This window comes from Pseudonaja textilis, chromosome 9 (genome assembly GCF_049901715.1).
Source record: "Pseudonaja textilis isolate UNSWEBS1 chromosome 9, rPseTex1.2, whole genome shotgun sequence".
Taxonomy (NCBI): domain Eukaryota; kingdom Metazoa; phylum Chordata; class Lepidosauria; order Squamata; family Elapidae; genus Pseudonaja; species Pseudonaja textilis.
The window spans coordinates 13868697-13882993 of NC_141998.1; the positions used below are offsets into that span (position 1 = coordinate 13868697).

The 14297-nt window shown below is 40.8% G+C and overlaps 1 protein-coding gene across 5 annotated transcripts in view; it reads left to right on the forward strand.

Annotated features, from left to right (window-relative positions):
- OGDH (oxoglutarate dehydrogenase) overlaps positions 1–1530 on the forward strand; it is a 47150-nt gene extending 45620 nt beyond the window's left edge. For all 5 annotated transcript variants that reach the window (XM_087938924.1, XM_087938927.1, XM_026718050.2 and 2 more), the window contains one exon: positions 279–1530. In XM_087938924.1, coding sequence (XP_087795050.1) covers positions 279–399 — 121 coding nt within the window. In that variant the 3' untranslated portion in view covers positions 400–1530. The remainder of the gene's footprint in view (positions 1–278) is intronic.
- Positions 1531–14297: the final 12767 nt, after the last annotated feature.

Below are 14297 nucleotides of genomic sequence, written 5' to 3' on the forward strand. Positions count from 1 at the left end.
AAGTTATATATAGTCCACGATTTTTTTTAATATAAATGATGCTACACTTCAATGGTTAGATGGGCTAGACATTGGTATTTGAACCCAGATCTTTTAACATGTAGATTTCATTGTGTTTTACTAATCTAGGTGAAATGTTAATATATTTCTAGTCCATTATTATATACCATATACAAGAAGTAAGTAGGTAGGAGGTAGGTTGGTAGGTAGGCAAATAAATAAATAGCACAAGCAGCAATTACAAGTAAGCAATTGTCTGTCTGCTTTTCTCCCTCTAGGTATGCTGGCCGAGAACCTGCTGCTGCCCCAGCAACAGGCAACAAAAAGAATCATTTAACCGAACTGCAACGCTTGCTGGACACGGCCTTCAACCTCGACTCTTTCAAGGGCTTGTCTTAGATGCATCTGGACCTTAGTTCTGTCCCAACACCCTGTGTTTATGGTGTTTCTATCTATCATTTCTTTTCTGTGTCTTTAACTATAGACTTGTAAGCTAACTTAAGGAGCTTGTTATTAACCTCTTCCTGCTGTTAAAAGAAGTGCCCCATCAAAACAATCCCTGTCTGAATATTTGTGTTAAGGTTTCTGAGGGTTGCTGCATCTTCTGGATTCACTCCTGCACAAACCCCTGGGCTTACCTTGCTCCATTGCTCCAGGATGAGAGCTTCGAAGGGACTAATATTGGCCTTCCAAAGAACCCTTGGTAGTTGGTGGTATGGTGGATTCTAGTTAATGCCTGATTCTTGACTTTAATCCCAAAATTAATCTGGAGCTGGCACTGCTTTGTGACAAATTATGATTTTCATCCCCCATTGCACTATTCAAGGTGCGTGTGAGCTGGTATTGAACTTGATTTTGGTGACAATATTACCTTTCAACAGTATTCCGTATCTCTGACACTGAAAATCCTGGGCTCACACTGTTTTACTGCTGTTATTTAACGATTAGTATTGTCTTCACTAGATGTATCTCTTTGAGGATATTTTATGGAAATCTTGTTTCTTTTCATGAAGGAAGCAGGATAATCTGCAAGGCACAGACTTGGGTGTTTGTTTTATCAAACTGTAACTCTTACTAATTCAAATCACATCCTGGATGAGGGCCTGTTTGAATCTTGGCATCTAATATATCTTTTTTTTAACATGGTCACCATAACCATAACTATATGGGCCTTCAATTTCATCTAGCTTTTGGCTCTGACTCAGTATACCTAAAAAATCTGAAAATTCATTGGGTTCCAATGTCCCTGCTAAGAAACTTAGCTCTCTCTTTGTTTTGTCATTTTATACACCAGTAAAAATTACTTCATTAGAGATTCTGTTCTGTCTCTTGAATAGAATTTTTTTCCCCACTCTATATTCATTGTCCCATTTCCCCCTGAATTTTAGGCAAAAGTATGTAACTTTTGTTTTACACTAATTTAATTTAGAAGATATAATTCTTTCACGGGATTTAACTTATGGATATAACAATATTTTAAGAAGTACTTGTGTATATGGGAGTGACAAATTTTAAAAGTCTGAAAATCCATTTTTGGCCTGTATAATTCTTTAGTTTGAAGAAAGTTGGATCATAACTTGTGTCATGCCACTGATAGTCACAAATAATTTTTCAGCCATGGTTTCTATTATGCAGAAGGGTTTCTCTACATGGGTCAATACACATACATACACATGTTATTTGCTGAAATATTTATACGTAAGGTACTTTAAGTATTATGGGCATAAACTGTAAGCAGAGCTTAGATTGTGTGCTCTTCTGATTGGGGAAATAACTCATATTGTCTTACATTTTTGATGGGTGAAATCAGTTACACTTGAGAGATTAAAAAAGTTGGGAAGTAGTTCCCAACATCCATTCTGTGAGTGTTCCTGGTTTGGTTTGTCCCTATCTTGTGTCTTTTGGAGGCTTCCCAGGCGCTGAGTTTCCTTGGCTTTTCAGCACATACTTTTCTATCTAAAACAAGATTCTTAAGGTAGAAGCCTTCTAAGAGCACTGAAGAGATTCCACCTAAATCTGAAAATTTCTACTTAATTAAAGCACACAATGGAAAATGTAGATTGGCTTTACTTGTGCTAGTGTTCCCTCTCATCCACCTAAAATCCAGAGCTCAAGAAACATCACTGGGCAATGGAAGCACATTTATCCTTTGTGGCAGGGACTGCTAATGAGCTCCTTTTCCTCCTTCAGGAACTGATGGTGGCTTCCAAGTAACTGCTGTTGTCTGCCTACAATAAAATGTACCTCACTGCTTTGGCGGAGGACAACAGCAGAAGACATTCTTGGCCAAAGATCTTCTCTTGCATCCAGTAGTTCCCATTCTAGACTTGACATGTAGTTTTGCTTTTTCATTCTATCTGTGTTCTGCTTTGACTTCCTGAACCTCTAAATGATATGATCCTCTGCTATATCAGCATTCCATACCTCCAACAGTACACGCGTACACAAAGACTGTGCATGTCTTGAAAATCATTTACGAGAAATGGTTCAGATCTTGCACAAGCCCAGTATGTTGCTACTGTTTGTTAAACCCTCCTATCTTTTTCAAGCTTTCCCATACAAGCTTGAGACAAAGATGTGACTTCTTTAAGAGGAGGATTCTCCTCAGTAAGTTGAGTGCTCTTTTTTCAAACCTGCATAGATCCTTGAAAAAAAAAGATAGGCGAGGTTAAGGAATAGCAGAGAAGAGCTGTGTTCTTGCCAGCTGCAGAGTACTTCTGAATCATGTTCAGACCATACACAGCCCAGAAAAAAACAGGAGATTCCTGGTTGCTGCCTTCAGTGTTATATATCCAACATGGGTTCCATCTAGTTAATAGGGCAGCTTCTGTCATGCCACCTCTTGTGTGGGCTGTCAGCCACACAGCCCACACAAGAGGTGAGCTACCTAATGAAGACTTTATATGTATCTGTGTTGCTTTGCTAACGCAAGCAGCACATTCCAAGCAATTTCTACCATTGAGAGACTTAGGCTTTCAAGGGTGTGGTTGTATGATTACTTCAAGTGACGTTATGGTGAGAAAAGAAATAAAAATGCTGGTGTGCCTAACTTTTGCCAAAACTTAGAGACTGGTGAGAGAGGAGTTTGTCTGTTCTGGCCCAGTTCCGTTCTGGATCTTCCTATTACCTCCCAGCCTGATTTATTTATTTTGATTTTAAAACAAAATCATACTGAGATGTGTTTGGCTTATATAATAAAGCCTGATCTTCTGGCTTAGAATGTGTCCAGCTGGCTTAGTTGTCTGATTTACTCAGATCAGGACAGCCTGATCTACCTTTCTGGCCATATGGAATGAACTTGGGTAAGGGGCTGTTCAGACCATAATTTTGCGAGCAGGGAAGGCAGTATTGTAGGCTAGTGACATGTCGCAGATGGTGTTTAAAGAGCCCTCTTGGAAACAGCTCATCTCCAAACAATCTAGCTGAAAGCACTTGCAGCATTCTGAAGGTGTCCTTCTACGTAAGGGCTGTATCTTAATTGCTCACAGAAGCAGAATTGCTACCCATTCAGTATGGATGTTGAATTGTACTTCTTTTAAAGCTAGTGTGCCTCTTTTAAAGTCCAGAAATGTCACAGTCTGTAATCCTTAATCAGAACTATAAAATCTGGCCAAAGCAAAAGCAAGTATACAACCAATTGTCCTATGAATTGTCATCAAAAGAATTTTAGTTGGCTATAACCATAAAGTAAAGGAACTGTGTCTCAAGGCAGCTATTTCATCAATGGAAGACTTGAATTGCAAAAAAGGCTCAGTAGGTCTGCAACCTACTGTGCTTAATAGAGTCAGAATCTTTAATGGGATGAGTTTCAGATTTCTGCCATGGAACTGCAAATCCAATGTTCTGCCTTTCTGTAATGCTGTATAGCTATCAAGCACAGAATTTTGCTTATATTAAGAAAAATCATAGGCAGAATTTCATCTATACTTGTGTAAATTGGCACTAATACATTATGACTCAGTTTGATGCAAATTAAACTACAATTGATGCTATTGTTGATAACTCGCCCTCAGTATTGAGAAATAGTTTTAACACAAGCTTATAAATATGCTAGTTTTGACAACAAAACTGATTTCATTGGCATTTTCTCCCTTTCCCATGTCAGGAAATTTAAGGTGGTGCTTCTTGTGATCATATGCAAATATCAGCAAATAGATAGTAATCTCCAGCTTCTGAAAACCAGAAGGTTTAATCTTTTGGCAAAACATACTACTGTAATTTGTTAAGATGAAATTGCTGGAGAAAAGATTTCTGCAACTGTTTAGGCAAAAGGCTTGAATAGTTCCAGCAAGATTATTTTTGTTTGGACTGCAGCATAGGAAGAAGATGCATGCTTTATCTGTGCTTTGATATCTTCCCCCACCCATCAGGAGACAGCACAGGTGCTAACTAAAACAAAAACATGTGTAACCAAGCTGGCCTTCCAGTGGGGTTTGCAGATTGAAAAAAAATTGAAAATGTGTTCCCTTTGCAAATAGTGAATGGTTCAGTTTGTCCTTGGTAGAGATGCAGGAGCAGTGGTAAGTTGTTTATTGATCTTCAAAGACTCTTTTCCTTTTATTTGTTTGAAGGTACTTTTCATTATATGGTGTTTGACATGATTGAGGATAAGGCCAAAACACTTTGCATTTCTTCTTCATATGATCACCTTAATCTTTCCAATGTATTCATGTTAAGTCCAGTCCAGATTTAATGCTGCATTTACACTACTTTCTCTGAAAGTATGAGTTTGGAAAACCTGCACTTTTAAGTCTTGTCTCACTTGGGGATTTCCTATATGGGTCACTTTCTTAACATATTTTTTCCTTCTCCATTTTAAGGCATCTCTAACAATTTGCCAAGTGAGTTTGCGAAGATTAGAAATGCATTTTTAAATCTTGTTAATCCAGCAAGAACAGAGAACAATGCAACAATGTCAAATTGAGCTGTGTGCATGCAGGATAGTTTATGAGAACAGAATTTGAGAAGTGTCATGGTTATCACACCATGAAATAGTATATGCACCTTGTAAGTGACCCTGAAATGACATCTCAGTAGGTTCTCTTATGTAACTGTTAGAATAAAGCACTGCATTCAGTTCCCTGTGGATTTTATCATTGTTCCCTTGTCTAGAACAACTGTTTTGAAGATGTAGATCTGGAACAACTTACTGTTGCAGGAGAATTATGGTACCCCAAAATCATAAGTCTGGTAGCATGTTTTCAGACTTAACAAAATAGTCTGCTATCTGCCAAAGTAAGCTACAATTCAGGAAAACCCACACCTTTATTCTGGAAAGATGCTACCAAATGATTTCTGATTTTTCCTCTACCAGTGGCCTTCAAGGAAATATAAAGAATGACAGCCAGCATGGTCAGTAACTAAGAATTCTGGAAGCTTGTAGATTAACAACTGGAGAACTCAGACTAAAGAAGACTAACTTAGTTATAATATGTAATCTAATGTACCCATATTTTTGTATTTCATATCTGTCAGTTGCATCAAAGCAGTATAATGGTCATCTAATTCTGGAGAAATATTTTATTGCAAGGAGGTCCTTGTGGACATGTTCCATTCATCTTACAGTTTCCATGAGTTTGACCTTTCCCAAAATGGTGGCCTTTGGATGATTTGGTCTATATCAGGATTTCCAAAGTCCTGGGCTGCGGCCCAGTACTGGACTGCAGCCTATTAGGAACCGAACCATGCAAGTGATGGGCGAGCATGTATACACGTAGCTCCATTTGTTTGAGTGGCAGGCACTCCCACATGTGCAAAACTCCATTCTGCTGTTCACACAAATGGAGCTGCATGCATCTGCCACTCACAGAGAACCATTTCTTGTCGTTGCCCCCCTACCTCAGTCTGCAAAGTTGGAAAGGTTAGGGATCACTGGTATATATTCCCTCCCATCATCAAGTTTTCCAAAAGCTGGAACTAATAGAAGTCTGCCTCAAATATTCTGAAGACACCTGGTTTAAGGAAAACTTGGTTCTCACCTTGCAGGAATAAATACATTAATTTGGGCTGCAGTACAGAGTGGGTACTTAACTTTTTGAAAATGTCTAGACCTGGAAGATACTTTGTGTGTCAAGTTGTTAGCTCCAAATCCTCTTTAAAGTGCTAATGTATTTTATTGAAGCAGACCAGATTCTCACATAATTGTATATATTAATGATGCACTAGATGGCAGCAGATTCTTAGCACAGAGGAAAGACAATATCTTTTATCAGACCAAACATTATTTTAGAATGTATTGCAGCAAATACTTAGTTCTATAGGGGATTTCAACTGAAACAAATCCTCAGAGCATAGCAAGTGGTGTTCCCATCATAGAAAAAATCAAAATGTTCTAGTATAGAAAAAGCTGCAGCTAATTCTGACATTTTTCATTAATTTGCTATGGGAGAAATTACATAAGTTTTCTATTTATTATGAACAGGAGGACAATATAACTACCCAATTGTAACTACTGAAAAAATTAGGATTTTTATAAACAGTAGTGGGATTCAAAAAAATTTACTACCAGTTCTATGGGTGTGGCAGGGGAAGGATGCTGTAAAATCTCCAGTCAGGTGGTATTTGCCGGTTCTCTGAACTACTCAAAATTTCCGCTTCCAGTTCTCGAACTGGTCAGAACCTGCTGAATACCACCTCTGTAAAGTATAACTGCTGGCTATTAACTACCTATAAGAAACCAAATATTGTTTTTTGATGAAGAAACTTTAAAAATGACAGCTAGATAATATAAGGAACAAGTCTAGTCTTTGAAAATATTTGTTCTCTATGTTCTAAAAGGTAACACAAGTTATCTGAGTTAAGTAGGTATGAAGAATTACACTCTTTTAAAAAAGGACAATCCCAGGACTTCCAAGACACATGGAGGGAACTGTTTACAATTTTAGAATTGGGGTTAAATACATGAGCAAGCATTACAGATAGCTGATGGCACATCTGCACAAATGACTCAATGTATCGACAATCTGATTTTAACTGATGCTTATACATAAAGCCAGAAGAAAAGTGTTCTTTCAGGATGACATACATTTGGAGTTTGACCAGCCTCTGCACCTTCAGATAATGCTCACAAAGTAGCAATTATACAATACAGGATGTAGACTAAATCGAGTAGATGGAGTTTTCCCTGGCTGCAGTAGAGTATTAAATTCTTTCAGTCTAGTCATTCGTTGGAAAGCTGGAACATGACCACTGAAGTAAAAACAAGGATAGAGAAAGCTTAAACAGCATTCTTCAAAATGAAAAAGGTCTTCTGCAGTCACGACATAAGCCTAGGATTGAAAATCAGGCTTGTCAGATATTACATCTCCATGCTGCTTCGTGAGTCCAGAATTGAGATATGATTCCACCCTCTGATGTCATAGAGCTGAGTCTGCCACTATAAAAAGCCAGCCTCTGCTGAGACCCCTAGCTTTTTGACTCAGCTCTTTTGACATTAAGAGCTAATGTCTCTGGAGCTAATAGTATAGTGATCTCCTTCTTAGCTACAAAAAAAGGAAAAAGCAAACAAGATAACATCAGTGCAGCTCCCGGGGACCTGGTAGAGCCACGCTCACAGGAGAGCAGGGACCTGCTCTCCTGCGCCGGTCAGCTGTCCCAGCATGCATTGACCATTAACAGCAAATGCGGCCTGGGAGAGAGCCATGGAGGTTCCCATGCCACTTCTACGAGGCGTGCCGCTTGAAAATCAGGCTTGTCAGATGTTACATCTTTTCTATCCTGCTCTACAGAGTGGAGAGTTGGTCTCTGACAGAAAACCAGTTGAAGAGACTAGAAGCGTTTGAAATGTGGATTTATAGGTGGCTATTACATATAAGCTAGGTTGACAAAATCAGAAACGAGGTGATAAGCCAAGGAAGCCAAGGGAAATAATCAAAACCATAAAAAAGCAAAAGTTAGAATATTTTGGACATGTGGTGAGACACCCGAAAAAATATGGCATTCTTCACTTAATCCTCCAGGGAAAGATTGAAGGCAAAAAAGATCCAGGTAGAAGAAGAACATCATGGCTTCAAAATCTAAGGGACTGATTTGAACAAAACTCAGCAGCACTTTTCATGTGGCTGTTGATAAAAATAGGGTTGCCAACATGATCAGCAATGTCTGATGACAGATACGGCACAAGAAGAAGAAGACATCATTCTGGGCAATAGGTAAAGGATCACGGGCAGTAATCCCAACTCTCTGGTGGGATTGACCCAGGCGTTATAGAACACCCCTCTTCCAGGGACATCTGTGAGAGTTGGCTCCTTCCTCTGGTGATAGCATTAGTGACAAAGCAGGAAGCTTTCAGAGGTCATAGGAAAGGCCTGGCTCTTCCCTTGATGGACTGTTCTCGCTCTTTTTCTCTTGAAATAACTTTATTAGATATTCCAAATAGAAACAAAAACTAATAATTCAGATAGAAAAGAGGGCAGGAGTGAAGAATGAAAAAAAGAAAAACTCAAAAGTCCAGAAAGCAAAAGGAACGACTTCCATCTTTCTTTTAGAATAGATATAAGTATTTGTTAAGGGACGTGGTGACTCAATGGCTAAGATGTTGAGCTTGTCGATCAGAAAGGTCAGCAGTTCAGCAGTTCGAACCCCTAGCGCCATTTTTGAACCTAGCAGTTCAAAAGCATGTAAAAATGCAAGTAGAAATATAGGGACCACTTTGGTGAGAAGATAATGTTCTGTGCGCCTTTGGCGTTTAGTAATGCCAGCTGTCAGGGTTCTGGCGATTGCCCTAATTAAATCACGTGACCACAGAGACATCTTCAGACAGCACTGGCTCTTTGGCTTTGTAACGAAGATGAGCACTGCCCCCTAGAGCTGAAAACGACTAGCATGTATGCGCGAGGGGAACCTTTACCTTTAAGCATTTGTACTAAGCTCTCACCCTATGTTTACATCATTACTTTGATTTTTTTTTCCTATTACCTACTATTTTTCCTAGTCATCAAATCTGTATGTTACCATTTTCACTTTTTTCACATACAAAGCCCTTCCAGAAAGGACTTACAATCAACATTAAAATTAGTTGATGTTGTCAGTCAAAGCTGCCAATTTCACCATCTTGCTGATGTCATTAACTTTACTATTCATTCTTTTTCTGTAATGTCAGATGGGTTGCTTCCTCAATTGAGGATTCAGAAGCACTCAAGATCATTTCATTGCAGTTTTCCTGACTATCTGGGTGAAACTTCCAAAGCACCCATGAGACTCCAGCCAACCTTGGTGCCTAGAATCTTTCCATCTTCATTACATCCTGGGGAATGTTTTAAGGTGACACCAGGACTCTTGTCTTTCCCAGATTTGAACAAGGACCTTTTATGAGTCGTGGTGGTGCAATGGTTAGAATGCATTATTCCAAGCTAATTGTGCTGACTGCTGACTGCCAGCATTTTGTCAATTCGATTCTCACCAGCTAAAAAATGATTCAGCCTTCCATCCTTCTGAAATCGGTAAAATGAGGACCTGGATAGTTGGGGGCAATAGGTTGATTCTGTAGACTGCTTAGGGCTGTAAATCACTGTGAAACAGTATGTAAGTCTAAGTGCTATTGCTATTATATTATTCTGGTCCTCTGTAACAGTATCTCCAGTACAAAAACTGAAGGTGACTCCTGTACTATCACTCTTCCAGTGTTAACCAACAAAAATCATTGTAATTAATATAATGTAACATAAGTTCAGTGAAGCCAAGTGGAGGCAGATTGAAAATCTGGAGGTCAATTTGAGGAGCAACTCAAAGACAATGATGGCAGTGTCGCAGAGCCAAAGAAACCCCAGAACCAGGATGCCCTCTGAGAGAAGCCATGATCTCTGGTGATCCTTCGAGTTGCCTCTGAAGGCATTGGGAAGGCTGACACATGCACATGTCTCAACTCTGACAACACATCAGCTTCTTCTTTTATCACTGACCATCTGGAACTGTCCCCTCAAGTTTATTGTCCATGAACACTGTGGGCAATGTGACAGCTGGGATATGATTCTGGGGTGCAAAAGGGCAACAGACAGCTTCCAGGTAGAGAAGGACTGTGTGTAAGATCCTTCCCTGAAATATTATTTCACAGCCATTGAGATCTTCGCCAGCTGCACCAGGTGGAGAATCTGGTTGGATTGGGGCGGGGGGGACCAGCCAGGGATTCAACATGCTTAAAAAGCTGTCAGTTTGGGAACCTGGCACATCCAAGGATAAAGAAAGGTGGTGTGCAGTAACCCTGTGGTTGCCATGGCAACAGCTCTCCAGCCTGCCTGCCAGAAAGGAAGCAGCAGCATTTCTCTCTTCTAACACTAAAAAGAGACCAGGTTCCTCTGTTGTTTCTGGGGACAAAGGCTTTGCTATCATTACTCCAGTGACCATAATCCACCTCCTCAAGGCCTGCTCAAGCTCATGAGAATTGCAGATTTTGACCCATAGGCAGAAGTACCTGCCTGGTCTCCAGAGCCTCCAGCAGAGCTGGAAAACCATCATGTCAACCTCTCTGGAGATTTACCAACTGGTTAAATTAAACTGCAAAAACGGTCTGGGCTTGGTTGGAGTCAGGTATTGCCCTGGTTCAGTGAAGGGGTTGTGCAAAGCAGTCAAGGGTGATTTACTCCAACTTAACCTACTTAAGGTTACTTAGGAGTCATGGTGGTGCAGTGATTAGAATGCAGTATTGCAGGCTGACTTTGCATTCCCTTTGCCAGGAGTTCAATACTTACAGATACAGATTAACAGAGTTGGAAGGGATCTTGTAGGTCATCTAGTCCAACTTCCCACCCAAGCAGGAGAGCCTACACCATTTGTGACAAATGGCAGTCCAATCTCTTCTTGAAAGACTCCAGTGATGAAGCTCCCCCAACTTCCGAAGGCAAGCTGTTCCATTAGTTGATTGTTCTCACTGTCAGAAAATTCCTCCTTATTTCTAGGTTGAATCTCTTCTTGATCAGTTTCCATCCATTATTCCTTCTCTGGCCTTTGGGTGCCTTGGAAAATAGTTTGACCTCTTTCTCTCTGTGGCAGCCCCTCAAATATTGGAAGACTGCTATCATGTCTCCCCTGGTCCTTCTCTTCACTAGACCAGCTAAGCCCAGTTCCTGTAATTCTTCACATATTTTAGTCTCCAGTCCTCTAATTATCCTGGTTGCTCTTCTCTGCACTTTTTCTAGAGTCTCAACTTCTTTTTTATAGTGTGATGACCAAAACTGGAGGCAGTATTCTAGGTGTGGTCTTAAGGCTTTATAGAGTAGTAGTAGTACCTCACTTGATCTTGATTGTATCCCTCTGTTAATGCAATTTAGGATTACATTGGCTTTTTTGGCTGCCGCTGCACACTGCTGCCTCATATTTTCCACTGAGACTCCAAGATCCCTCTCACAATTGCTGCTATTAAGCCTGGTTTCAACTAGTCTATATGTGTACTTTTGGTTTTCCTTGCCTAAGTATAAGACTTTACTTTTCTCTACATTGAATTTCATTTTGTTAGATAGGGCCCAGTGTTCAAGTCTGTCAAGATCCATCTGGGTCTTGAGCCTATCTTCTAGGATGTTAGCTATTCCTGCCAACTTAGTATCATCTGCAAATCTGGTAAGTTCCCCTTCTATTCACTCATCTAAGTCCTTTTTGAAGATATTGAAGAGTACTGGGCCTAACACAGAACCTTGTGGTACCCCACTGCTTACTTCCCTCCATGTAGATGTAGACCCATTATAGACTACTCGTTGAGTACGGTTTGTACTCATCAAGATCATTTAGTCACTATGTTGAATAATGAAATAAGATTGGTTTGGCATGATCTGTTTTTAACAAACCCATGCTAACTGCTAGTTATTACTTTACTCATTTCTAGATGCTGGCTGATCTGTTTTTTTATTATCTTTTCCAGTATCTTCCTGGGTATTGATGTTAGGCTGATTGGTTTGTAGTTTCCTGGCTTTGTTTTTTTCTTTTTTGAAAATGGGAACCACATTCAGCTCTTTGCCAGTCCTCTGGTAGTTCCCTCTCAGTCCTCTGGTGCTCCAGGATTTTTGAAAGATGTGGTAGAGTGGTTCTGAGATGATATCCGCCAGCTCCTTTAGAACTCTGGGATGTAATCCGTCAGGTTCCGGTGATTTGTATTCATCAAGATCAGAAAGGTGTTCTCTTACTATTTTTTTTTCTTATTTTAAATTTTATTTCTATTCCATCTTTTACAGCTATGTTTTTGGTAAGTTGGGCTATAATTTCTTTTTGCATGAAGACCGATGCAAGACCACACCTAGAGTACTGCATTCAGTTTTGGTCTGCAAAGAATGAGTTAAGCAGCCCTGCTTTCTCTCTGTTTCCTGTTTTTTTGTACTTGTCCCTTTTGTCTTTCAATTTGTCAGAGAGATCTTTTTGCAGCCATGCTGGTTTCTTCCTGGATTTCTTGTTTTTCTTTCTCAGTGGTATTGTGCTGGTCTGGGCTTTTATGATCATATTTTTCAGAGTTTCCCAAGATTCTTGAGTTGTTTTCCCTTTAGGATATTCATCCAAGGAATCTTTCCCAAGTTCTTTCTGAGTTTATTTAAATCAGCTGTTTTAAAATATAAGATTCTGCTATCATTATGTTCTATTGCTTGGGTTTGCATTATTTTGAATTCTAGTATGACATGGTTACTCTCACCCAAAGTTCCTGTGGTTTTAACTGCCTCTATAACTTATTCTCTGTTTGTAAAAATTAAGTCCAGTATGGTTGTCCTTCTAGTTTCCTCCTGTACCTTTTGGACAACAAAGTTGTCAGCTAGGTTGGTTAGGAACTTATTGTTGTGGCCTGTCATCTGCCAGCAGAGCTGGCGGTAGATTCGGACAGTGAGGAGGTTGGGGAGGAACTTGGTCAGTCCTGGAGTCTGGGGAAAGCTCTGATGAATGCTCTGCTTCGGAAGCAGAGATAGGGCCAGGGCCGTCTGACATTTCCCAGTTGCCTATGGAAAGGGAGATAAGTGGGGAAGAAGAAGAGTTGGAGCCTGTTCCAGATGCGCATATGCGCAGAGCTGTCAGGAGAGGAGAACAATTAAGGAACAGGGGCTAACTTGGAAGGAAAGGCACACGTGGACACTGAATGGCCCCTGGAAAATAAATAGAAGCAAAAGGAGAGTGATGGTTGCAGGATACAATTAGTTCATATTTCTTTTGGAAGATTTGCTTATCAGAGTTTATGCCTCACAGAGACTCCTTGCCAGTTATTTAATTTACAGCTTTGCTACTGGAAGCTATCGGGCTGGCACTATCCAAGGACTGATAAGATCTGTCCTTGCAATTAATCCTTGGGAGGGTTATTGCCAGGACTTTTCTGTGTGAATGCCATGAATTCACAGTAACTAAATAAAGAGGGTTTTTTCAGGACAAGGAGTCCGTTCCTTGGTTCTCCTAAGCCTGAGTCAGAACCAGTGATGGGATTCAAAAAATTTTACTACCAGTTCTGGGGCGTGGCTTGTTTGATGGGCATGGCTTGGTGGTCATGTGACTGGGTGGGCGTGGCCAACTTGGCAAGGTGGTGCGGCACCTTGCTGTGAGTGACATCGAGTTGGCCTTGCCCAGTCACATGACCGATACTGCAGAGACGGTGATTTCCTATGTACCTCCCCCCCACCGCCCTTGGGCTGACAAAAAAAAAAAGCCCAACTAAAGATCACGACTACCTGCCTAGTCTGCCTGCTGAATGAGGTTTGTTTTGGGGTGGTTTTTGTTTTGTTTTTTGCCAGAAGCCCTTCAGAGATAAATTTGCACCACCAAATCTTACTGTACCTCATTGTTGCAGCACTGTTGCTGCTCCGGGCACTGCTGTGGCCAACTGGATGCCCAAGAAAAGAACCGCACCGGCTTAGGATGACTCTGAGGAGCAAGAGGGGAAGCCAAAGCACTCACCTCATAGCAGTCAACTTCGCTCTATCTTGCTCTGGTTTAGCGCTCCTAGCGTGCACAAGGAGCGTGAAGGGAGGCAGACACCACACGGATGAATTTAAAAGTCAGAGAACTTTGCCCAAGATTTCTTGTGAATTCAGTTGCTATACCTGGCGGCGATCTAACAAAATGTCTTCCAGCTCTTAAAAGATCGACTTTAAGAGTGCCCCATGAAAGAAGCCAAGATCGAGAGCAAAAGTAGCAGCAGCAGGGGCAACAGGCTTGTGATGGGTCCCTCCGCGGTCCCCTCCCGGGTGACAGCTAGGGCTTCAGCACCTCCTCTTTTCCTCAGAGGTGCGGTGTCTGCCTCCCTTCATACTCATTGTGGAGGGACACACATGCCCATCACCCCTGCCACCACTACATTTGCTCTCAGTTCTCGGCCTTTAAGTGGTCCTGGGACATCTGCCTAC